This window comes from Muntiacus reevesi, chromosome 18 (assembly GCF_963930625.1).
Source record: "Muntiacus reevesi chromosome 18, mMunRee1.1, whole genome shotgun sequence".
Lineage (NCBI taxonomy): Eukaryota > Metazoa > Chordata > Mammalia > Artiodactyla > Cervidae > Muntiacus > Muntiacus reevesi.
In genome coordinates, this window is record NC_089266.1 from 33,940,008 (window position 1) to 33,966,368 (window position 26,361).

At 45.2% G+C, this 26,361-nt stretch overlaps 1 protein-coding gene across 4 annotated transcripts in view; it reads left to right on the top strand.

Annotated features, from left to right (window-relative positions):
* The window catches only part of MYH10 (myosin heavy chain 10), a 152,723-nt gene that overhangs the window by 106,815 nt on the left and 19,547 nt on the right, over nt 1-26,361 (top strand). For all 4 annotated transcript variants that reach the window (XM_065910010.1, XM_065910011.1, XM_065910008.1 and 1 more), the window contains exons 13-25: nt 1,414-1,587; nt 4,076-4,249; nt 4,744-4,858; nt 16,562-16,755; nt 16,846-16,967; nt 18,690-18,759; nt 18,848-19,008; nt 19,985-20,093; nt 20,186-20,317; nt 21,235-21,441; nt 23,814-23,951; nt 24,433-24,556; nt 25,603-25,774. In XM_065910010.1, coding sequence (XP_065766082.1) covers nt 1,414-1,587; nt 4,076-4,249; nt 4,744-4,858; nt 16,562-16,755; nt 16,846-16,967; nt 18,690-18,759; nt 18,848-19,008; nt 19,985-20,093; nt 20,186-20,317; nt 21,235-21,441; nt 23,814-23,951; nt 24,433-24,556; nt 25,603-25,774 — 1,892 coding nt within the window. The remainder of the gene's footprint in view (nt 1-1,413; nt 1,588-4,075; nt 4,250-4,743; nt 4,859-16,561; nt 16,756-16,845; nt 16,968-18,689; nt 18,760-18,847; nt 19,009-19,984; nt 20,094-20,185; nt 20,318-21,234; nt 21,442-23,813; nt 23,952-24,432; nt 24,557-25,602; nt 25,775-26,361) is intronic.

Below are 26,361 nucleotides of genomic sequence, written 5' to 3' on the forward strand. Positions count from 1 at the left end.
TCCTAACTCACTCTGGAGCCAATGGCCTAAGTAAGGAGCAGAGGGAACAAGACAGCAGCCCATCTTTTGTCCAGACCCGCAGAGCGCTCAGAGATGCGCTTGCCTCCTCGGCCTCTGACCTTCCCGAGTCTTTTTTCATTTTTCTCACTTATTCATTTATTCCTTTCTCTTCATTAACCATTCACTAGTAAAAATGGTTTTATTTGTAGATAATCAGTTACAGTAACTGACGTACTCCTTTCCCTCTTTGGAACCAGTCTGTAGGGAAAGGAGTATGTCAGCTATTGTAACAACACACTGGTTCCAAAGAGGGAAAGGAGTACATCACCCTGCTTATTTAACTTATATGCAGAGTACATCATGAAAAATGCTGGGCTGGATGAAGCACAAGCTGGAATCAAGATTGCTAGGAGAAATATCAATAACCTCAGATATGCCGATGACACCACCCTTATGCTAGAAAGTGAAGAAGAACTAAAGAGCCTCTTGATGGAAGTGAAAGAGGGGGGTGAAAAAGTTGGCTTACAGCTCTACATTCAGAAAACTAAAATCACGGCATGTGGTCCCATCACTTCATGGCAAATAGATAGGGAAACAGTGACAGACTTTACTTTTGGGGGCTCCAAAACCACTGCAGATGGTGACTGCAGCCATGAAATTAAACGACGCTTGCTCTTTGGAAGTAAAGCTATGACCAACCTAGACAGCATATTAAAAAGCAAAGACATTACTTTGCCAACAAAGGTCTGTCTAGTCAAAGCTATAGTTTTTCCAGTAGTCATGTATGGATGTGAGAGTTTGACCATAAAGAAAGCTGAGAGCTGAAGAATTGATGCTTTTGAACTGTGGTATTGGAGAAGACTCTTCAGAGTCCCTTGGATAGCAAGGAGATCAAACCAGTCCATCCTAAAGGAGATCAGTCCTGAATATTCATTGGAAGAACTGATGCTGAAGCTCCAATACTTTGGCCACCTGATGCAAAGAACTGACTCGTTTGAAAAGACCCTGATACTGGGAAAGATTGAAGGCAGGAGGAGAAGGGGACGAAAGGATGAGATGGTTGGATGGCATCACCGACTCCATGGACATGAGTTTGAGTAAACTCCGGGAGTTGGTGATGGACAGGGAGACCTGGCGTGCTGCAGTTCATGGGGTCACAGAGTCAGACGCAACTGGGTGACTGAACTGAACTGAGTTACAATAGCATACTGAGTTTATCATGTTCTCATTCTAGCTTCTCAGTAACGTGATGTGGGGGTGGGGGGCAGGGCTTGTATGTAGATTAAGAGAGATCCTCATCAGTCTAGGGTAGTTGAGACTTGGTTAATAACTCCTCAAGAACGTTCTGAGAACAAGCTGACTGGTCTTCTCTTCCTCCCACTCCCCTCCTTGTCCCCCGCCCCACTCCCACAGCTGAACTCGTTCGAGCAACTGTGCATCAACTACACCAACGAGAAGCTGCAGCAGCTCTTCAACCACACCATGTTCATCCTGGAGCAGGAGGAGTACCAGCGTGAGGGCATCGAGTGGAACTTCATCGACTTTGGCCTCGACCTGCAGCCCTGCATTGACCTCATCGAGAGACCCGTAAGACCCTCTCTTGCCAGCCGGCTCTCCACCCAGGCTCAGGCGGTGCCTTGAGCCTTTGTTCCCATAAACTGAGACGGAAATGTTCCTGTCTCATCAGCGTGAAGATAATTTTCTGATCTAAATTTACTAGGATGCTTTGATGAAATACTCATTTAAGAAGTGAAGAGCCTGCAAGTAAGACCCTTCTCGAGCTGTCTTTTCTCTCATTCGTGTCCTGTCCTCTCATGGGTGTGGGGACACCAGGCACATGTCCAAGATGATAAAGGGGTACCGTGTCTAGCTATGAATTAGGTGGGTCATGCAGATCCATTTTGGGGGATCACTAAAGCTTATCCTCATAAGTACAAAGGTGCTTTTTTACAATGTTTGTAAGAGTTTATAATCATAAAACATTTAACAATAGCATGTAGAATGATTCGGGATTTGAGGAGCCTTTCAGAATGTAGACTGAGGGCAGTATTTTCCGGAAAGAAAATATCAAAAAATGACTCTGCGGGGGTACCTACCAGTCATCTGTCCTGATCTCTCATAACCCAGCCTCTGTCCAGCTTCTTCTGAAACTCTGACCAGGAGACAAAACATCGTCTCTCAAACAACTCTTTAGAAATCCTCAATTAAAAGGAAAAGTGATAACAGAGATCTTGACACTAAAGGATGATATCGGAAAAATAAAAAGGAGACAAAATTATGGATCTTCTGAGTCACGCTGTCATGGAGTCCTTTAGAAAAGGTTAAATTATATTTGGGCTCCTCTTTCAGAATTTAGAAATATTTTCATTGAAAGATTAAAAATGTAAAAATTATGGCAGAAAGTTGTGTGTTTCACTTACCTTAGTTCAGAACTTCATTTCTCAAGGTTGTCGTGAGTGGGTAAAATCTGGTTAAATGCATCTCTGGCCCATCTCTTCTATAGGATCACTGCTAAACCTGCTTGCCTTTGATTATAGTGTTCTTTCAGCATCTCCGAACCCTGCAGATTCTTTTAGATAGAGGAGCCAGGAACTAGACAGCCGGGGAGTGAGGGTGTTAGTCCTGGGCTTTTAGCTGCTTCTACCTGCCCCTGTTCTGTTAACCTCAGTTTTTCTCTGACTGTGTTATGACATTTTAATCGTGTTTAACTAGGACCTCCAGTTGCTTTTTTTTTTTTAATGTTTGTTTATTTGGCTGTTTCAGGTCTTAGTTGCCGCACACGGAATCTTTGTTGCGTCATGCCAGATCTTTCCTTAGGGCACACAGATTCTCTAGTTGTAACACACAGGCTCCAAAGCACACAGGCTTCAGTAGTTGTGACTTAGATACTGCACAGCATGTGAGATCTTAGGTCCCTGACCAGGGATCAAACCCATGTCCTCTGCATTGCAAGGAGTATACATAACCACTGGACCACTAGAGAAGTCCTCCCAGTTACTTTTTAATCATTATTTGTACAGAGCCAGCTTTTCTCTACTAAATACAAAGGGCCTGTGAGTTGAGGAAAACTGGTAGGGATTTATCCCAAATATTGATTTCATCGTGGTGCCCTCGAATTGGTCTGTTCAGTCTTGGATCAGAAACTTGTCATATTTGCAGTATCGCAATAAACCATGACCCTGAACCTCTATAGAATAGGTCATCACTGTTGTAATATTTCGTTTAGATTTCAGGTGCATGCCCATTTTCTTCCCAAAAAAGGAAGTCCTTCCATTGGTTTTTGACCTTCCAGAATAGCACGCTCCAGACACTTTTTTATTTGAGACAGAGTTCACTACCCTAAAATTCTTTCTGAAGTACAAAATTCAATGAGCTTCAGCATAGAGTTGTACAACCATTACCACTGTCTAATCCCACAACATTTTCATCATCCCAGAAAGAAACTTTGTACCTTTGGCAGTCATTCCCGTTCCCTTTCCTTAGCACCCTAGTCTACTTTCTGTCTTTGTGTCTCTCAGGCTTTTTTCAATGAGTTAGTTGAGTGAAATAAAACAGGCTCTCAACACAAACCTGAAAAGTAATTGATAAATTATATCATCACCTTCCATATATTCTACTTAACTATAGTTTTAAATATTTCACCAAGTGTGAAATGCTCATTTAATCATCATTTAAACAGAAATCTTAAATTGACTCGGATAGGATATAAAATGTCTGAAGCATTCCCGGTTGTGGAGGGTTTATTGAATATAAAGACTAAGTTTTGTGTCTACACCTTCCGTTTCCTTTCTGGTGTCTCATTTGCTACTTTTCCGGAGTTATCTACTTGGAATTTTTTTTTTGTTTTAATAAGTTTACGAAATATAGTATTCATCTGTTTTCTTACCAGTACTTAGCCATTTGAGATCTCAGCGTTTGTGTTATAGTTTGGCAATACCTGCTATCCTAGAAGTTTGCTTTTCGTAGATATTCATGAAGCTCTAATTGTTTTGGAAGTTAAACTGCCAAATCCAGTGGAAAACATCCTTACACGTGATGTGCAAAATGTGTCAATTCTTCTTGCCTCTGTTATCAGGCTAACCCTCCTGGCGTGCTGGCCCTTCTGGATGAAGAGTGCTGGTTCCCTAAAGCCACAGATAAGACCTTTGTTGAAAAGCTCGTTCAAGAGCAAGGGTCCCACTCCAAGTTTCAGAAACCGCGTCAGTTGAAAGACAAAGCTGATTTTTGCATTATCCATTATGCAGGGAAGGTAAGAGTGAAAGAGTTCCATTAAAAATACCATGCTTGAAATTTTGCTGCTTTTGATGAGGGTTGTAACAAACGTGCTGGCATACATTTATAAACCTTTAAATACAGTACCTACTACAAATGCATTGCCTTTGAGACCACCCATTGTTTGGACTGTTCTGTGATTTTTTTGAGGGGGAGCGGTGGGGGGAAAAGGGGTGAGAAAGGTAATTATTGCAAGGCCAAGCAGTTGAGAATGGGCAGTTCACGCTTAAAATCCCCAGGCTACCCAGTGCTTTAGGAGGAATGTTTTTAGGGGTGAAGGCTGCGGGGTATGTGACTTCCTTTTGATTGGTTGCTGGGGAGGGAACAGGGCGGTGCTCCAGGCACCTGTGTTTAGCCTGAAGTTGCCATCTTCTGCCTAGAGGAGGTGCTGTGAATGTTTGGGGTTAAGGCTGAATATGTTTCTTGCTTTTTGTTTTTTCCCCTCTCGCCACCTTGGCTCTGGTCCGGCAGGTGGACTACAAGGCAGACGAGTGGCTGATGAAGAACATGGACCCCCTGAATGACAACGTGGCCACCCTCCTGCACCAGTCCTCTGACAGATTCGTGGCAGAGCTCTGGAAGGATGGTAAGAATGTGCTTGTGTTTGTCATCGAGCTTGACTGGAATCTTTTACCATTAAGGCTTATATACGGTTCTTTTACATAGAGATGTGTGTATATTTTCTTACTTTAAAGTTCTTTAATTTCCCTAGAGCAGGGCTGCCGTTGTGTCGGATTTTACCCACTTTAAGGAAACTTGAGTAACAAGACACTTGCCTTCTTGGTCAGATGCTGTGGGAACATTCTAATAGCGCAGCCATAAGACCTGCGCGTTTCCTCAGGCCACCCTGGTCCCCACACAGTCGTAACCCAGGGGCGCTGGGAGGCAGAGCCCTAGAAGCCCCTGCATTCTCAGACCTTCTGCGTATAGGTCGGTTGTCTTTATTTCCACCAGTCCTCAGGTGACGGTTTCAGTGGCTTTATCGTAGACTAGAGGTTGTGCGTGTCAGAGGAGCAAAGCACCTGTGTCCATGTTTGTAGTGGGACCAGCATTTTCTGAGCTTAGCTGTCTACATGTTTCATCCTGGTTGTTCCCCCCACTTCACTTTTCCTCAGGTCATGAGGACCTTAGCTTCGAGTCTGTCCCTGCCTAGGCCGTGGCCCTGACCCCAGCCAGGCCTGTCAGCTCACTTCTGCTTTTACTGTAGCATCTCAAGACCTCGTCACCTAGGTGTCTCCACACAGGTAGCGAGAAAGAAACCCAGAGGGCTTAAGGCCATCAGGGCAAAGAGAAAGAAAAGAATGACCGCAGAGACAGTGAGCTGGGGATGATGACCAGTCGCAGACAGTCTAGTCAGGTCACTTACCTCGGCTCCAGCAGGTGCGGGGGTGGGCACAGCGCATGTGCTCCAGCACGTGCCCTGGGGCGAGACTGCACAGGCAGGAACTGGGGGAAAGGTGAGGCTTCCAGCAGGTGAAGCAGGCTTTTCATCACTGTCCCTCTGGGGGGACATCTGCACCTGGCCGCTGCTGCTCGCTGTCACTGGCAGTAACTTAGTTTGTCAGGGCAGCCTTTTGAGGTCTGAGGAGAGGATAGGACCCCAAGGTAGCATCCACAGTGCCCATGCAGCAGCGGGACTCTCGGCCCTGTGCTCTGAGAAGTATGAGAGTGGGTCTGAGATGTGGGTCTAGAATGGAAAAGGGGACCCTGAGATCTGGTGGCCACTGGGTCCACAGGGACAAGAAAACCACACAGGTCAGTGGGAAACATCCCAAGAAGGGGAGGCAAGAGTGACTGACGCTGCTCATCAGGAATGTAGTCTTCAGTCAGGAATGGATTGTTGTTCTGCCCTGGGCAGTGTGGGCCCCCATACCCAACCCTGCTCCCAGCTTCGCTCAGGTCTCAGAGCTAAGTGGGTGAGATGTGTGGATGACTGCTGAGTGTTGGTGACCCCTGAGATGATTGTCACATGCACAGTGGAGGGGGGCTGCCTTGTTCCTAGGGTGCTAAGGTCAGATGTCATGAAGGAGGAGGCAGTCTTCCTTGTCCTTGAAAAATAATAGTTTGTTGAAAAAACAAAGCCAATGTCTCCTGAGCATGTGCCAAGGGCGGGGCAATCTCCCAGCATCACTAGTGAGCATTTACATCCTGATCGGTCCTTAACCACAGAGGGTGACAAAGTTTACCTGAACTCATATTGGGGTGGGTGGCGTTTTTAGAAGTGAGGTTTGCGTGGGCAAAGGGGTTGTTGAGCTGGTGGAAGGAATGATCACAGTGAGGAAGTGGAAAATCCCAGCTGAGGGTAAGAAGCCCATTGAGGCTTTAGGGCAGGGCTGGGACCAGAAGGCGGAACGAATTTTGCAGATGAGAATGGTGACAGGTGGCTGGATTTTGGATTTGCCTTAATGAACTAAACGGCATCAGTAGGCTTGTAGCCAGGGTAGGAACACAGTGTGAACTTAAAGAAACAAAGTGGGCAGTGGCTTGTCAGATGGATTGGGGTGAAGGACCCCAGAAGCAGGGAGCTCAGGGCAAGGTGACCGAGGACAAAAGCAGTGGGCATGGACGAAAAGCCTAGGAAATAAGGAACAGAGGAAGCTAGTGATCTACCTTTAAGTCTCAAAAATGGGTTTTCTCTCTTCATTTTGAATGAGAAGAGAAGCAGGTGTTTGGGGAGTCATGGCAAGAGGTCCTGGGCTTGACCAGAAGCAGTGTGGTGGGAATCACCTGCTGAGTCCCTGACCCGTTCACTCGTCCAGCCTCACTCTAAGTTCCAGGATCATCCACAGTCAGGCGGATCCCAGAACCATGAAAGAATTGTTCTGTGCCTGCCCAGGGCTCTCCCAGGACACACTCAGAAGCAGAAGCAGGACAGAGGGGCCTCTGCCTTGGCTTCCTCCTTCCCAGCTCCTCCTCAGTCCCCCACCCTCCCCGTCCAGGTACGGAAGGGCCTTTGTCTGCACCAAGTCAGAAGTTTCAGGAATGAGAGATCTGGTGAGGGAGGTTGGAGGGAGGCTGCAGTTGCTGTGATGACACGACGTGTATCCATGTCACAGGTACAGGGAGAACCCTGTCTGGAGAGCCTTCACCTGCCTGTTTATGCTTTCCCAAATGAGCTATAGAGAGGTTATTCACTTGATGACAGAAACTCTGAGAGGAAAGGCGTGAGTCCTGCAGGGCCCTCCTGCCCTGGCCTGAGCCCTGTCCAGCTGTCCTCAGCTGTTTGCACTACTCTCCCGGGGCCTCACCTTTCTCCACAGGCAGCTTGGGAGCACATGTCGCCACTTTGGTCTGAACGGGCCAAGTGGAATCCTACCCTGAGGTGACCTGGCTGTGCCAGTGTCTGCTCCAGAGTCATCTTGCGTGTTTGCTGCTCTTGGCGGGAAGTCCTGCCATCCATCAGCTCAGGTGTGCAGTCACTTGGTGTAATCCGAGGGACAGGTTCCCAGAGGTGACCCATCATTGGGGGGGGGGCAAGCAGAGCCAGATGCCAGGCTTCCCCGATTTCAAGGACTGCGTGTTTGATGTGTGAGGTCAGTGGCAGGCCCAGGAGTTTGAAAAGGGTCGTAGGGTGGAGAATTCATCTTGTTCATGCTAGGTGTAGGGATGTCTTGGGAGAAGAAGAGCTTCTGGAAAGAAAATAGTCCTGGAAAAAACATGTAAAAATAGTTGCATATTTTCATAACCATGTCAGTACAAAAGCAGAAAATGACAAGTTGACTGAATGTTTGAGGATATCTGTGAGTGTAGTTTGCCTGCAAAGATGCAATAGCTTGAGTATAAAACACTCATGTTAAAATAGACTTTGTGTCAGAGTTTTCTCCAGGCCAGACCAGGAGAATTCAGATTTATTGGTGGCAGCCCTGCCCTAGAGACTCATAATGCCCACCTTTTTGCTAAAAGATGTCGTGGGATCTCTTAGCAGCTACACATGATTTCTTACTACTTCTAGGGGCTAACATACAGGGGGGGAAGATCTAAAAATTACATTTTCCTATAAATGTGCCTCCTGAGATATTTTCATGAGTAACGGTATGATCAATAAGTATGATCCTAGTTATTATTTGACTGTTACTTTAACATTTTATACAACAGAATTTGGTTTTCCATAATGGTAGTTACTATTTGTATTTGAAGTAAATTATATTTCCAAAATCTGAATTGGAAATAAAATTACACAGCAGTGTATTTTTGATAGTAAATGCCACCTTTTTCAGAGTAATCTAATTTACTATAGTTTTGTCCTGATTTGTTAATAATTTGCAAGATAATATTATGAAAGACAATGCACATGGTACTTTATTGCTCTTAAATTTCATCCTGCATTTACATGGGGGTAACCATTTGCCTTTGATACGTTATATAATGCTCACACCTGGAGCTGGGAGTGGTTCAGTTATATTCATTTATCTTGTAAAAAACTTGGTCCAGATGTGCAAATTCTGAAACAGTAATGTTTGCATGGGGTCTGCCCTGGACGAGCTACTTCTGTAGCCCGATTGCAAAGTTGACTTGTGATGTCAAATGTCTCTCACACTAACTGAAGTGTTTGTGTATCTGCCCTTCTGTCCTCCTGTTTTTGCTGTTTCTCTGCTTTAGAGATTCAGAATATTCAGAGAGCTTCTTTCTATGACAGTGTTTCTGGTCTTCATGAGCCACCAGGTGAATGGATAAAGCCTGTAGGTCTTCCAGACACAAAGGGTTTCAACCCAGAGGAAACACTTTCGGGGGGCTGGCAGGGGGGCTGGGAGGGCAGGGGGGTGGTTTCTGGGTTTCTGTTTTTGTTTTGCTCATAGACCTGCATGAACCTTCATTTCATGCTCAGTTTTATTATCCTTAAAGGCAACTGTTTGAGCGCATAAACAATTCAATCGCTACTGCCTACACATCGCTTCTTATTTTACGCGTAGCCCAAAGCACCGCATAGCAAAAGGTCTGTACCCCCCTTTTCCAGGAGTGCCATCTGATACCCAGTCCTCTGAGGGAATTGTTAGGACTTGATCTGCCAAATAATATGTCCCTTGTCTTTGAGTTACCTTTAGATTTTCAACTCTAAGGAACTCCAAGGAGGAATTTTTTGTTTTTTCTTTTTCAAGTCATTAACATTTTGTGAACAAATAATTGCATAATTATCTCATGTATGTTGGTCTCATCATTATGACTTTTAATTGGAATCGATGTGCATATCTGGCTACTTGGCTTTTTCTTTTGAACTGACCAGGTACTACCTGTCAATACAAGGCTTGATTTATGCACATTGAGTGGAGTGTTAGAACCTGTACCTTGAACCTGAAATTGAGCCTTAGACATTTGGACCTGAAGGTGTGAGTCCATAGCCCTGTTTAAAATACAGCCCAACCTATAGATCAACTGTACTTTAAAAATAAATGAATAGAGAGAAAGAATACAGCCTAAACATGGCAAAGGCTAAATAAATGAAGACCATGTAACCTTTAACTTGTTTAGTGAAACTGTCAAGTGAAAATTCAGAGATAAAGTCAAATTCCTATTTTAAAATTTCCTTTATGATTTTGGAACATAATGCTGAGATCCAAATCCATCTCAAAAGGTTTTTAAAAATATGTTAAAACAAACATGCCCATTTTAACCCAAGATTCCTGCTGTCAGTTCTAGATCACCTACTGTGAAAAAACAGGTTGCAAGTGAGGGTGTGGGAGGGAGGGATAGATGATGCCAGAGATGGCTCCGTGAGCTGGGATGACTGTTCTACAGGAGACATCTTCACAGTTGGTCATCTTTGGCCTTTGGGGGTGGGGCAGGTGGGTGGGAGCTGGTACTGATGGAGCTGAGGAAGTGAAGAGGGAGTCAGGAGTTGGTTTGATGCTTGGGACATGTGCTTTAATAAAAGGTCAGTGCTTGAACTTTTGGACTTGCTCCGAAAGCAGAGTGCCCTCTTTAAATTCATTCCTCTATCTCTTGGGTTTCTAGTTATTTAAGAGACTTCCAGCCTGCGGGCCCTTGTTGCCCACTGTCACTCCCCTGCTCCTGGCACCAAGCGGGCACACCATGAAGTCATGGAGGGAGGGGCTGGGTGGGCGAGTGGGTGCAGCAGCCTCACCCAGCCCCCGACTACGGCCTTTCCCTCTCCCGCAGCACAGAGGCTCTTTCCTGTGGGGCTGTGATCTTTGGTGTCTGCGGACCAGGTGATTTCCGTACCTGTAGGATCGGCCCGTGACTACCCTGGATGACAGCATTCCCACAGGAGGCCAGCTCACCCCTCCCCCTCTGCTGGCCTCGTAACTGGAAACGTGCCTGGTCCGTCTCTTGGGAGGTGGCCCCTGGTTGAGTTGCTTCGCTGACCTGAGTATCAGGGTCTCAGTCTCTCCTCCTGATGAGCCTTCCATCCACCATGACTCCATGTGGTCTTGAAGTTGTGTGTAGTATTTCTACAGCAAAAATGTTCTTCTCCTCAACATCTGCTTATAGAATCAAAGCCCAAGGAGGGGTAACAGGCTTTCAGTGAAAACACAGGCATTAGTATTTTCAGTGATTTCTCGGGAGACGATGGATGAGAGGGATCCTAGGGATGAAATCATGATGGCCTTTGGCACACTGAGTCGTTAGGCACCTCTGAATGAGAGAACACGTGGCTCCCAGGGGCCCTGTGCTCTGAGCACAGTCAGGACATTAGGAAAACCACACCGGAAGAACATGCAGGCCTCTGAGGTTAAGAATGAGAGATGGGTAAAGAGAAGTTTCCAAAACCATCAAAAAACAAGCACAGGGGAGAATGGAACAGAATTCCTGGAGGCAGAATAAGGAGGTCTTGCAAGTTTCTGCTGTAAACTGAAGGTCTGTATTTTCTTCCAAATAATTTGAAAGTCTAGACTCCTGGGATAAACTGGTAATGGAGGATGCAATGAATTAGCTAAGCAGTTTCCTAACCCTCAGAGTTGTAGGCGGGGTTTTTAAACTAAAAGGGCCTATGATGACAGGGGCTGCTGTCCATGGCTTTGGTCTTGATCCTCACTGTGTCAGGGGACAGTTGTGTGTAGTCTGCCCTGACGCTGGTTGACACCTACCACCTCCTTTACGGGGTAGTGAGGACCGTCAGCAGGAGCAGCCATGCAGGAGACACTGTGGCAGGAGAGGGGCTCCCTGTGCCCAGACTGGCTTCTGCAGGGACAGGAAGTACAGATGGGACAGTAAAGGAGACAGATTCAAGGTCAGCTTAACACTGGTGCTTGGGAGAAGCAGGGTTGCATTCTCCTTAAATCACACGCTCCCTGTCAACCTCCAGGCTTCCTGGGATTCTTCTAGAACTTCCCAAATACTCTAGAACATTTAAGAGGTTGGTTCTCAACCCAGTAAGGTAGCCATTGTAAATTTGTTACTACTATATAATAGGGGGTACACTGGAGATAGTCTGTTCAATGTTAAGATTGTTTCTGGAAATGCACAGTACTTAAATGTTTGTTTCAGAACCCTTTTTTGGGGCCGTGCTGCATGGCATGTGGGATCTTATTTCCCCAACCAGGGATTGAACCCGTGCCCCCTGCAGTGGAATCGTGGAGTTTTAATCACTGGACCAGCAGGCAAGTCCCTCAGAATCTTAACTTAGTAATGCTTTAGTGTACCTTACAGTAGAACTGTCTTAGTCTGTGTGAATGAGCGCTGAAGGCCTCTCTTGGGTAAAAGTGTGAGATATAGTTCCTACTCATCAAGGCTGGGTGTTAAAGTTAACCTTAAGATAGGTTTCTACGCCACTTTTTGATTTTCAGCTCTATTAACTAGAGAGAATGTCTGAAGAACTGCTTAACTGTGTCAAATGATATTAGATCACTAGTATTTTGTCCCATGTACTGATTTAAAGAACACAAACATCTGTCTCCTGAGACTGTCAGCTAGAAGAAGAGCCAGTTAAGCATTCTGGCCTTGCACGATGCCATTCCTTATGTAAAACTATTGATGGCAGTTTTTTGAGATGGGTGATTACAGCTGCATTTTTTTCTCTTAAACTATGTGTGTACCCTTACAGGTCCCAGGTCTGTGGAGCTCATCTCATTTCTGACTGTCCATGTGGAGTTTGTTAATAAATTAAGTGTTGATATGAAATACTTTGAACTTTTTACAGGCTACCGGGCAACCAAATAATGAATTTCAGTGCTCACCAGCACCCTCACCGGCCTTGCCTGGCCCCTCAGATAGAAGAGCAGGAGGAGAAACAAAGCCACTCTTTACCTTGAAGCCCTGGGCTGGGGCTATGAGGCACTTTGAGGTTTTAGCAGTGATACTAGGCCTTAGGAGAAGCAGTGCTGCTCTTCTCTGGGAACTGCTAGGATCTTGTCTGCATTTTCCTGATTGCTGCTGTAACCATTTTCAACAAGAAAATATTTTTTTAAATAGAGGTTTTTCTTGGTCTCAGTTTTTTTAGTTAAACTGTATGAGAATGGGGCCCTGATTATTTAATGAAGTTCCCACAGTGTTTCTGTTTTACCTACAAAATAATTTTGCTGCTCTGATTGCTGCTGTAACCATTTTCAACAAGAAAATATTTTTTTAAATAGAGGTTTTTCTTGGTCTCGGTTTTTTCAGTTAAATTGTATGAGTAATGGGGCCCTGATAATTTAATGAAGTTCCCACAGTGTTTCTGTTTTACATACAAGATAATTTTGCTCAGTGGTAGAAACTAACCCCAAATTTATGTTTTTCAATTTAAAAAAAGCTGAAAGTCTAAAGCATTAATTTTTTAAAACTGTTGAGTATTTAGCTTGGACTTAACCTTATTAGAGTTAAATTTGAAAATCAGGTTCTTTTTTTTTTTTTTTTTTTTTAAACAACAAAAAAAACAGCCCTTCCTTGGGACTGCATTGTGGGTTCCTGCAGACCAGTGCGGCTGAATCGCCAGAGTCCACGTGGTGCTCCTTCTCTTATTGTGGGCATGACTTGTTCCTGTGGATATTTGTTTAAAAAAATTACTGTGCACCAGGGACCCTGCTCAGGCCAACATCGGGTGGTGGGGCAGGCAGAAGAAGCTGTCTGAGCTGGTGATCAGAGGGGCCCAGGGACACTGGGGATCAGCTCTCAGGACCTCTTGTGTGTTTAGTGCTGGAGAGACGTCCCCAGAAGCTCGGTCCAGAGGAAATATCCATGAAGCAGAGTGGAAGGTTTGTCCCAGAGCATGGGGTCTGATTGGAAGGTTAGAGGAGGGAGTGGCCTGTTTAGTCTGGAGGCAGATGGATGTTGGAGCCTAAAAAGAGGTGGCAGGAGAGGAATGGAGACTTAAAATTTTGCTGGGAAACGTTACGAGTTTGCTGGGAACCCCTGCGTGGGGGCGGGGTTCCTTGGCTCCATTGCACAGAGAAACAAACTGAGGCTTGGAGAAGCTGGGTGACTTGACCCAAGATCACACAGCTTGTGGCTGGCAGGAGTTTGTCTGGGTGGAGTTCTTCATCCTTGCACTCTCCCACTGGGGCTACTTGGACCATATCCTACAGGCTGTAGGAGAAATAGGATTTTAAGTCTAGGAACAAGTAGCTTGTTTAGTTTTAGAAATATCTGTTAATCATGACACTGGAACTAAAGGTATGAGTGGAAAGCACAGTGTGGCTGCAGGGGTGGGAGGATGAAACGGGAGGAAGGAGCCAGGAAGGGTGTCGTCACACAGACCAGGGTGAAGACTCTGGTAGTCTGTCTTGAGGTTCCAGTAAATCAGAGGTTGGACATGGGAGGGGTGTTGACGCTGGCTCTGGGTTTCTGACCAGAGTCACCAGTGTCCACATGTGCCCAGAAGGAGAGACAGGGAGCATCTGCTTCAGTTCAGGACTTTGACCTCAGCTCCCCTCTCTGCCAGCCCCTTCTCCTCCCTCTTCACCAGCTGCTCCTTGCTCTGACCCTTTGGGGCTTGCCCTGCACCCCTATCTCTGTTCATTCACCCTTTAAGGGGCTCATCCAGCCCTGTAACTTTAAACCCTACCTGCAAATCAGCACCTCCCAAACCTGCCTTCTCTCCCTCAGATCTGCTTGCTTAGCAGATGGCAGTGTTCTGCTGTCCACTCAACATCTCCGCCTCAGTGTCTCACGGGCTTACCTAGAGCTTGGGTCCGTCTCCCCTCCCACAGAACCCCTTTCTCTCATCATCTTTCCCATGGTACTACCAGCCACTCATCTGCTTAAGCCCAGATCCCAGGAATTCTTGCCCTGGCCCTCTGCCTGATTCTCCATGTCAGGTTCATCCTAAGAACAAGTCAGTTCTCCCACCAAAGTACGACTGGAATCCTCTTCCTCTTCCATATCCTCCATGATCTCACAAATTCAGGCTACCATCCTGTCTCTTAGAACCTGGACTTCGATATGGGTCCCTGTCATCTTGCTGACCCCTTCCCAGTCCATCCTCTTACCATGGGCGTGTCCTCACCTCCTCGCTCCTGATGCCTCACTGGCACCAGTTTCTTCCACTTCCTCCTGCCCCTGGTCCTTCACACCTGCTGTTCTCACTGCCTGCATGCAATGGTCTCTCCACCGGTTCATCCTTACTCTTCAGGCATTAAACGTAATTTCCTAAGGAGATCTCTAACCGCCCATCCTTTATAGCATCTTGTTCTTTTCTTTTGATGCATTTCTCACTAGTTATAGTCTGAAAGCATTTAATTTGTACTGCATTTATTTGCTAACATATGTGTATCAAGCAGGGTGCTAGGTTAGAGGGAGGTGATACTGAGGAAAAACAGATGTTGCGAGGCGCTTTGTGACCTGTTAGACTTGAGAGTATAGGTGTTTGGTGACTGGTGCTGGGTAGTCAGGTACAGGAGTTCAAGGCATAAATGAGATGCCCAGGAGGAGACTGAGGCTTGAGGAAGGCAGAAGGTCAAGTGCACTTGTGTCCTGCCTTAGTTTAGAAAGGATTTCAGGTGAGCTGAGTTTGGGCCCCTAGTGAGCATTGTGAGATACAGAAAAAAGCAGCAGTCAGGTCATCAGGGAGAGTGTAGTAGTTAGAGAGGTGGGTAGAGGGCTAGGAAATGGTGGGATTCACAGTTCACAAAGAAGCCAGGTATGAGACTTTCTAGAATGCTACTGTGATGGTCAGCAGGGGTTTTACATGGACCAGGGTCAAGTGAGATAAGCCCTGGACCAGAGTTGTATAAGGCTGGGAAGGAGGGAGGCCTGGAAGCCAGTTGGTTGCACAGAGAGAAGAGGAAGGATGAGGAGTAAGTGGCATGTGTGGGAACCGCCCTAGAGAGAGGCTCGGCTCTGAGGAGACAAAGTAGGCAGGTCACACACATTTGTCGTCCCGGCATGTGCAGGTACCATCCACCCTTCCTGCGCCTTCCACAGCAGGCCTGCATGACTTGGGCACACTTTACGTGGTACCAGGTCCCTGCATGCTCTCTGCCCTGGAGAACATATGAAAGAAACGGGACCGACAGGGTCGAAGAGAGTGATGATGAGGCTAGTGCAACTGATATTTTGATTTCTTTTCAAAATAGTATTTCAGTTGAGTGTTTCATTCTTTCATTAGATGTTTTTAAATGAGAGCATATCAGGCACCAAGCATTTGGCCGGCAGCTGGTCCACTTGCCAGGCTCTTGCATGTGAGCCTATCACTTGAAACAGTGGGTCTACGTGGACAGTGGACACTTGACAGCTGCTTTCATAAGAGCATCGTGTCTGAGTGGTCTAGCCCTCATTGAACTCAGCTCAGGCACTGATTGTTTCCAGAAGAGCCTTCTGATGTTGCATTCTGGCCCATTCATGCATGTCTTGGTGCTTTGAAGAGAGAGCTGAACCTTATTCATCCCTGAAAATCTGAGCTGATTTGCTGTAACCTTCCTGCGTTTGTTGGCTTTTCTCATTGGCAGTCAAACAACCAATAACAAATGACTCTGGCCCCTTAATTGGAGCACACTCACTCAGTGGATTTGCTTTGTACAGTCATAAGTCTTAATGTACAGTTTTTAGAAGCCATTTCCTATTTTGAGATTTACAGTGTCAGTTTGTATTAGCAATGCCAGCCAATGACCTTTCATTTACCAAATAATTGTATATGTAACAGGCAAATGTTATCAGAGACAGTGAGTTCCTGACACTAGCGCAGCGGAAGGCACCTGCTGGTATGTGGTACGAAGCACTACCGTATCCCCCCTGGAAGTGTGTGGCTGTTAGTTCACGGCTTGTGCAGTGTCTAAATATGCTGACTGCCTTATCTCTATGGCATCTCCTATCATTTGTCCCACAAAGCTTGTGCTGCCGCACTTTCACTCTGTCTTTTCTTTCCCTGCTAAAGAGTTAGGTCTGACTTCTTTTCCCTTGTCTCTCTTATTTCCACCAGTGGACCGGATCGTGGGTCTGGATCAGGTCACGGGGATGACGGAGACGGCTTTCGGCTCCGCTTATAAAACCAAGAAGGGCATGTTCCGCACTGTCGGGCAGCTCTACAAAGAATCGCTCACCAAGCTGATGGCGACGCTCCGGAACACCAACCCCAACTTTGTGCGCTGCATCATCCCGAATCATGAGAAGCGGGTATGTGTTTCAGAGCAGGTGCTGCCACTGGAGATGGTTCTGGGCCAGCTCACAGAGACGAGGCTCTAAAACTGTCGTCTGCTTGATTAGGCTGGGAAACTGGACCCACACCTGGTGCTGGATCAGCTCCGCTGCAATGGCGTCCTGGAAGGGATCCGCATCTGCCGCCAGGGGTTCCCCAACCGGATCGTTTTCCAGGAATTCAGACAGAGGTATTGCTCACCTTGACCTGTGCTTACCTGAATATCCAACAGTGTGATGATGAGGAAAGACTTTTCCTTGTTCCCTGGAGAGTCTCTGTTTTCTTTTCACCAAGGAAAGGGGTCATCGTCATCATTACCTTTCTTGTCGGTCAGGAATATCGACTGCTGCTTTGCAGAGAGTCAGGGTGCCGATAATTTCTGTGGGTGCAGCACAGACAGGTCCTGCCTCGGGGTGCTGAGCAGTTGTGAGGAAACACTGAGAGCTGAGAATGTACAGTTCACTCATTCAGACAGTTTTACCTAGGATTTAAACATAAATTTAATTGTTTTTTTTAATATATGAATAATGTGTGTTCCTTTTAGGAAATGTTTTAAATATGTAAAAGGTAAATAAGAATACTCAAGTGTGACTCCTGAAAGCATTTTGGGATGTTTCTGTCTGTCTTCAATGAATTTATCTGTTCGTGTGTATGTATGTGTGTGTGTAGGTTTGTATTTTTCATGCTGTGTGTGCCCATGTGTGTGTACTTACAGTCCTTTTACTAAAATAGAATAGGAATAGGAGAGATCAGAAAAGAAGAATTAAGAAAAAGACAAGAGGGAGAAGATCAGTGTGCAGTAGAAATGGATGAAAACATATGATGGGGTACAGTTATTTTAAGAGTCTGTTAATGTAATTTTGTTAAATAGTCTGGTTTGCCTTCTTTCTCCTGGAAATCAAGTTTCCAAGTATGACGGCATTTGTTGTTCCATAAAATACAACAGGACTGTAGGTCAAAGAGTAGCCTTTCCTCCCGCTGTTCAAAGAAACCAGTTGAAAATCTGTTCCAGTCCTTACAGGTTTTCAGGGAAACCTTTATCATGGCCCCACTGTATGATAAATGGGCTGGTAGAGTTTCACTTTTCATTGATAGGAGGAAAGGAAACATAGTAACTGGCTTCCAGAAAACTGTTCATGTAGCCAGGATTCATATTTTAATATAGCCATTGTCTGAGACTGGGACTTCCCTGGTAGTCCAGTGGCTAAGACTCCATGCTCTCAATGCAGAGGACTCGGGTTCGATACCAGATCAGGGAACTAGATCCTACGTACTGCAAGAAAGAGAATCCACATACCGCAACTAAGACCCAGTGCAGCTAAATAAATATTGACAACATACTCGTATATAGTATGTCTTTGTACTAACACTTCCTTGGAGAATAACCCACACACAGTAAATGCCTAGGCCTTGAATGTGCAGGTCAGTGAGCGTATGTACTCCCAGCCCCGCACTGTTCTGAGTCACCCTAATACTTCCTCATGTTCTAAACAGAGGCCTCTGAATGTTGCTCTCACAACGTTTTCTGTTATCTGGTAAGTGCCTACAAGCTGACAGTGACTGAATATGCAGAGAGTCAGATTCTCCTTGCATCTTAAGGATGTGGACATTTTATAGGAAATGAAAAACAAAACCAAAAGGTTTTCTCGTCACCATGTTTTTGATTCTTCTCTGCCACAACTACTTAAATATGGTCTCTGACCTGGGAATTCACTGCATTTTTCACATTGCCACTTCTTTTAAGAAATAGAAACTAGATCTGTAGAAGACCTCCGATCATCAGCTGGTTGTTTACTCTTAATTTGACACAATTGCCCATCATATTATTGCCTCTTAGAGAAAGCAGAACTCATTAGTAGGTTAACATTTCCACAGATTTTGACAAAAGGCTTTTTGACTGCTTTTCTTACAGATACGAGATCCTCACTCCAAATGCTATCCCTAAGGGTTTCATGGATGGCAAACAGGCTTGCGAACGAATGGTGAGCTCGCCTGGATTTTTCTGATTCGAGGACTGTTGATACAATCTTTCCTATAGCAAAAATAATAAGCAGACACTTTCTCTTTCAGATCCGAGCTTTAGAATTGGACCCAAACTTGTACAGAATTGGACAGAGCAAGATATTTTTCAGAGCTGGAGTCTTGGCACATTTAGAGGAAGAACGAGATTTAAAAATTACCGACATCATTATCTTCTTCCAGGCTGTTTGCAGGGGTTATTTAGCCAGAAAGTGAGTAGAAAATCATGAACTAAATGCTTGAAGTGTGTACTTGTGCTGAGATGTGTTTTGTGCTAGAAATAATACAAAGGCGCGTGAGACGTCAGGTCCCTGTCCTCTGGGTCTGAGAGTCAAGTAAGCAGATAACACATCCTAAGTAAGGACATAAACAGTGGGCTGAGAGAGACCGTGCAGGTCGGGTCCTGCTCAGTCCAGTTCCTCCACAAAGGCTTCTCTGAGCCTTTGCCCGTGAATGAGAGGCATCAACGTGATGACCTCCAGGAGGGAAGAGAAAGAGTACCTTAGAGAGAGGAATGTTTCTCCTGTGACAGATCCAAAAAACAAAGAGTAACGGAGGAGTGATGAACACGGCACAGGGAAGGGGATGTAGAGTCTTGTTCAGGCCGACACGGACACAGGTGTGCATATGGAGGTAGTTGGCAGGGGATGTTTTGGACCACATGTGTGAACCAAGTGCCAGGTCCTGTGACACATGCCGAGGTCGGCTGAGCAGGCCAGTGATCCACCGGGGATGTGATCACATCCCTGACCGCCAGCCCAGCCCTCCTGGATCGTTTGCCTCTAGTAAGTCTCCATGACAACAGCTGTCTAACACAGTTCTCTCTTATTTGCCATAGACTGGATATGTCCCTCAAATTCCTAGGTTGCAATCTATTCCCCAGAGAGATAGTGTTTTGGGGGGGGGTGTGCGTGGGGCTTAGGGGTGATTAGCGCATGAAGGTAGGGCCCTCATGAATGGGATTAGTGCCCTTGTGAGTGAGACCTCAGAGAGCTTCCTTGTCCCTCCACCACGTGAGATGACAGAAGACAGCTGTCAGTGAGGAAGTGAGTCCTCACACAGGGAATCTGCCGGGACCACGGCTTGGCCTTCAGCCTCCAGAGCTGGGAGAGGTGAATGTCGTTGTTAATAAGCAGGACAAAAACACAAACAGGGTTTCTTGAACCAGTTTTCCCTCCTCTTCTTCAGGGCCTTCGCCAAGAAGCAGCAGCAGCTGAGTGCCCTGAAGGTGCTGCAGCGCAACTGTGCCGCGTACCTGAAGCTGCGGCACTGGCAGTGGTGGCGCGTCTTCACCAAGGTGGGCGCCTGGCTCCCCGGACGGCAGGTGGGGCCAGGAGGAGCCCCGGGGGGTAGCGGGGATGCAACATTGGGTGTACAATGCTGTCCTAGGTGAAACCACTCCTACAAGTCACTCGCCAAGAGGAGGAGCTCCAGGCCAAAGATGAAGAGCTGCTGAAGGTGAAGGAGAAGCAGACGAAGGTGGAAGGGGAGCTGGAGGAGATGGAGAGGAAGCACCAACAGGTAGAGCTGACCAGCTCCCACGTGGCCCTGAGTGACGGTACTCGTTCCCACGGGCGGAACCACCCAGGGATTATCAGTAAACAGCGTCTTACTTCATGTGTATTTTCCACTCCTTCCCAAAGCACAGCCGTTTGAACATAGAGGTAGCAGATACCCCAGGCCAGGCATTGGGATTTCTGTACATGGGAATCAGCTTGACCTGCATGTTTGCCTCTGTCACTCTTTGACACACAGGTGATCACACTTGCTCTCAGGTGTGTTTTTAACACCTGTGAGACTCCTCCCGGTATTGTCACCTTCTGTGGCTCATGAGGGAAACAGAAAAAAGTAAAAGGATGAGATCGTTCAAGGCCCCCACCTGCCTCTTCTCCAGCCACAGTGGTCATGAGTCCACATCCTGTTCTTAGGAACTGTGCTTCATGGACAGAGCAGAGACTTGAGAATTGTTTGTGGTTGAAATGACAGGACTGATGTGTTCAGGGCCAAAAACTTTAACAGTAGAGACCAGAATATATATATGTATGTGTGTGTGTGTGTATATATATATATATATATATATGTATATATATACAGCCACTGTCTTTGTGCTAACTTGATAGCATTTGCATAGTATTTCCCTCCAATTCCTTGGCTGTATTGTGAATTACCTTAATAGTAAGAACAGGAGTTCTTAAAATATCATGAACTTAATGTGTATTATTCAGGATAACTTAAGACAACAAAAACAACCCAGAATGTTTTCATTCAGCTTATTTTGCTTGAGCTGAAGACATATTTTGAAAGTATTGTCCGTGATGTTACGTATGTTTAACCTTGGTTTCTTTGGTGATGTGCCCTGACCACTGCAGTCCCTCCCAGTGACCGTCCCTCATGCTAACCAGCCAGTCACAGCAGTGGGCACTTTGTTGTGATTGCAGCTGCTGGAGGAGAAGAATATCCTGGCAGAGCAGCTGCAGGCAGAGACTGAGCTCTTTGCCGAAGCAGAGGAGATGAGGGCCAGACTTGCTGCTAAGAAGCAGGAATTAGAAGAGATTCTCCACGACTTGGAGTCTAGGGTAGAAGAAGAAGAAGAAAGAAACCAAATCCTCCAAAATGAAAAGAAGAAAATGCAAGCACACATTCAGGTATCAGTGACCGTTCTCATATAGGATTCCAATCTCAGTTTTCCAAATGTATCCGTTAAGTGAATGGATGTTGTGGGTTTGGATTCTCGTGTCCACTGAGGAGCAAGAGAAGGCTAAGTGATAAGTCCCCACCCTTAAAAGATGACCAGCATTCGAACCACATACCTCCTGGGTTCCTTCAAATATAGATTAGTTCTTTTGAATGGGACTTTTTTTTTCTTTTCCTTATGTTCTTATTAACACCTTACAGGATGCAAAGTGATTCAGAGGAGAAACATCCCAGGTTTTGTGGGGGCTGAGGTTGTCCTTTGTATTACCATTAATACAGTTAATTCCACTGCTCACTCTAGTCATTAGTGAGGCACCTGCGAGGTGATTTGGTCATAAGAAATGCTCAGTGCTGATGCAGGAGGTGGCCAGGAATCAGAATAAGCCACAGAGCCGCCCTTCCTGGTAGCTGCTTTATTTATTTGGCTGCGCTAGGTCTTAGTTGTGGCATGCAGGAACTGGTTCCCTGAGCAGGGATTGAACCCAGGCCCCCTGAATTGGGAGTGTGGAGTCTTAGCCAGTGGACCATCAGGGAAGTCCCTGATAGTTACTTCCTTACTGAGATCAAGCTGCCCTCACATGAAGCACAGCTCTCTCTCTGACTGAATACCCAGACGACTGACAGAGACAGTAGTAACTATGCCTGTACCCTGCAGCTCACCCATTGCTTTTTCTCCTTGACCTCACCCCAGACTATCCAGTATGGCCTTGAGCGTGTGTGTCTATACCTAACACCACTTTTCAAGGATCTAGGGCCAGACTTGGTTTCTTCTAGGTCTCTCCCTTATTTTTTTCCCATCACATAGGTTATCTTTGCAAAGCACAAACAATTCAGACATTTCTCAAAGCCACGAAAGAGACCATATTGTTTCCTTGGCAAATACCCGGTACAGTTAAATTATCCAGATTCACTCCGCTCTTCAACACAAACAGCTTTCAAGCATCCTCTAGTAGGTTGGCAGAGTAACACAAAAACTGTAAACAGTACACGTTAATCTAGCAATTCTACTTGTAGGACTTTATTCTAACAGCAAATCAATGGAAGCCTACTTATTATCTAACAATGGGGGATTCTTAAACTATGGTGATATACAGTTTTAAATTAAAAAGATGTTTATTTTTACAGGTATTAATAACATAATAGAGTTGTTAAAGAATATATACAGTAAGCTCTAACTAAAAGTATTTATATATAACTTACAAATTTTACATATGATTTTATAAGGGACTATGCAGAAGCTCTAGAATAATATTCACCAACAGTGGTGCATTCTGGTGGTATTATCGACAGTTTCCATCTTCTCTTTGTTGAAGAGTGTGTGCTTATTTCAGTGGTATTATTTTACTCAGTGTGGGCTGATGCATCTGTGTCAAGTTCACTGTGCTACTGTCAACTTATGAGTGCTTGAAGTTTTTCACAGTGGTTAACCTAGTGCAAAGGTTTCATTCCAAAACCAGTCATGATAAACTTCAGCAATTATGTCAAATCCTATTCTGATACACATGTTGATTATTTCATACTTTACCTTAGTGTAGCTAAAGAGAAGCCATTGCAGTAAAACTGTGTGTAAATGCAGGAATTCCACCCAGTTTGGTGATGCATTCATGCTGTGAACCTGACATGCCCTTCCTCAGCGACCTGTACTGTTTCTGTTGTTGTTTCTGAGTTCTCTTTCTCTTCTCTATCGGCCAAACATACATAGTAGAGTAAATCAACACATCATTGACAGTGATTTTTGCATAAACTAACATTTATGGCTGGTGATTTGTTATGTAAATGGATATGAGTGAAGCACTCTGGTCAGTAATGTTTGGGTACTCAAATACATATAAATACATCTCTGATCAATGAGGTAAGTATGTGTTTGATATAGTTTTACTACATTATTCATATTTCCCTGTGTTAACTATTCTAAAATATGAGTTGTAATTACTATGTTATTCCATTTTACAAATATACCCACTTTTAATTACCAAGACTTTAAGTATGTTCATAGCTCCTCGATATAAATAACAGTTTGCTACAGGTTTTTTAAAAAGTCACATCTGACTTTTCGTGAAATTGCCTTCTAAAAGAAGTGCTCTTTTTCAGAGCAGCTGCTTTTCCTATGCTGGCTTCTAGAAGGATTGATCCACTTTGTACTTAACCTATAGTGGATACAAGTGTCTGTTTCACATAATTACATTTTACATTTTAAAAAATATCCCTGCTATTTTGAAAATCAAAACTTGGTATTTTGTTGTGACCTGAACTCCTTGATGGTTGGTGTGTACGGAGTCTTGTGGAGGAAGCAGGGAGACTGACCACATGGCTTCTTTACCAGGACCTGGAGGAGCAGCTAGATGAGGAGGAGGGGGCTCGCCAGAAGCTGCAGCTGGAGAAGGTGACGGCGGAGGCCAAGATCAAGAAGATGGAAGAAGAGATTCTGCTTCTGGAGGACCAGAACTCCAAGTTTATCAAAGTAAGAAAGTATTTCCATTGAAGAGCTGATCTGAGAATATGGAAAATACTTAGGTCAACGCTCTCACCAAAGGTGGCTTCAAATAGGAAATTCCCGGGATTTCATTTACTCCGTTTTCTCTCTTAAGTCTCTGGATTTATAGTCTGTACTACACAGACTATAGATGTCTGAAGGCAGAAACTATTTCACTTTCTAAATTTACCAGACAGCCTCATAATCCCTGAGATGGTTTAACCTGCACGTGGATCCCTCACCTTGATCCCCTTTGTGTGGTCAGTGATCAAGCACTGGCTGTGGGGCTATGCAGGCCGAGCTCCAGGGGTTGTCCCACAACGAGTGGTCCTTCCTTTTCTGCCATTTTTTGGAATATACAGTCTGCTAGGGGAGATAGTGCCCGTATTATTAATACTTGTTTCCTAAGTAATAGCCAAATCCGGTTGTCATTTCGAATGCCTTTTCTGAAGCTGTTTTTCTTGTTCAGGAAAAGAAGCTCATGGAAGATCGCATTGCGGAATGTTCCTCTCAGCTGGCTGAAGAGGAAGAAAAGGCAAAAAACTTGGCCAAAATCAGGAATAAGCAAGAAGTGATGATCTCAGATTTAGAAGGTTAGTGTTTGGGGGTTAGAGGAATTGTAGGACTACAACATGTTAGCCTTTAAGATTTTACTTATATCAGTGAAGTGAAAGTTGCTCAGTGGTGTCTTGACTCTTTGCGACCCCACGGACTATATATACAGTCCATGGAATTCTCCAGGCCAGAATACTGGAGTGGGCAGCCTTTCCCTTCTCCCGGGGATCTTCCCAACCCAGGGATCAAACCCAGGTCTCCCACATTGCAGGTGGATTCTTTACCAACTGAGCTATCATGGAAGCCCAGATAACTTACATCAGAACATGCTGTAATAGTAAATGTACATGAGGATTGCTCATCAGTTTGGGTTTACTAGACTAGGCCTCTTACATGGGATTGTCATTTGCCTAGTCACCAAATACTAATATTTATGTTGGAAAGGCACTAAATTATCTTTAAACTTTCACTTTTTAAAGTCAGTTTCTGTGGTAACACACACTGCCCTTTGGTGGACACAGTTGGGATCTAAATGAAGTTGGAGCCATGCAGGCCGTTGAATTTGTATGTGTTTAAATGCTGTGTTAAGGTGCCTGGTTCTCACTTCACAAAGGGACAAGTGCTGACACAGAAATGGGCAGAGACAGGAGTGTATGTGGAGACTGGCAGTGTCTCACTCTGATGGCCCAACTCATGCAGGAAATGCTAGGATTTTTGCAAAATCTGAATCATTGCCTTCTGCACAAGAAATGTCAGGGTGGAAGAGCGAGCACAGAAAACCCTCCTTTTGACCAGCAGCTGCACACAGGTGTCTGAGGAAGAGTGTGGCTTCAATCACCCTGCTGTCCCCAGATCTTTTATAACCAGAGGAAATAAGTGGTTTCTAGAAAATATTTGGGATTTTGTTGTCCTCATTCTCAGCATGAGATTCTTCCCATAAACCATTCTTACCCATAAATGACACTAAAGCAGCAACAGGCTTTAGAATACAGTGGCTTGTTTTTTACTTTAACCACTCTGTTTTGAATGTGTCCTATGGAGTGGTGTTCAGTGTGTTGAAGAGCTTCTTATATCTTGCCCTAAGAGCGCTTAAAGAAGGAGGAGAAGACACGCCAGGAGCTGGAGAAGGCCAAAAGGAAACTGGACGGGGAGACCACGGACCTGCAAGACCAGATCGCCGAGCTCCAGGCGCAGATCGACGAGCTTAAGATCCAGGTGGCCAAGAAAGAGGAGGAGCTGCAGGGCGCCCTGGCCAGGTGTGCGCTAGACACGTGACTTCCTGGTTGTTGCGGTGACATAAGGACCTGGGGAACTTGGGAACCTTTGTGTCAAGGCAGCCAGAAAAGCTCATCAGCCTTTCTTGGTATTTATATTCAAAAATCATGAGTTGTATCATGAAATCCTTGGAAATCCACACCAGATCAAATGGTTTTAACCATATCAAATATTCTAGTTTCTGTACATTATAGCTTCTGTACATTATAACTTGTAAAACAATGTTTTACAAGTTTCAAGGAAATCACTTTTCAGGAATTAAATCCCTCCCTCCCACATCTAGCATAGTTTGCTGTTTAGTCCTTAACCATTCAGTTATAGAATGGAAGTCATATAGTGTAAATATAGTTATACCTGATACTTCATTTCTTTATCAAGATAACTATTAATATTTGGCTGTTTATAATTTATTATGATCAGGAAAATCTTAGAAATTCTTCTCTGCAATTGCTGTTGGTCTCTGGCCCCTTAGCAGGTGACTGCTTAGAACCCAGAACTACAGTTCTCCACCCCCATAATGCGTCAGCGTCCCACCTCCCCCAGTCAGAGCTCCACCTACACTGAACCC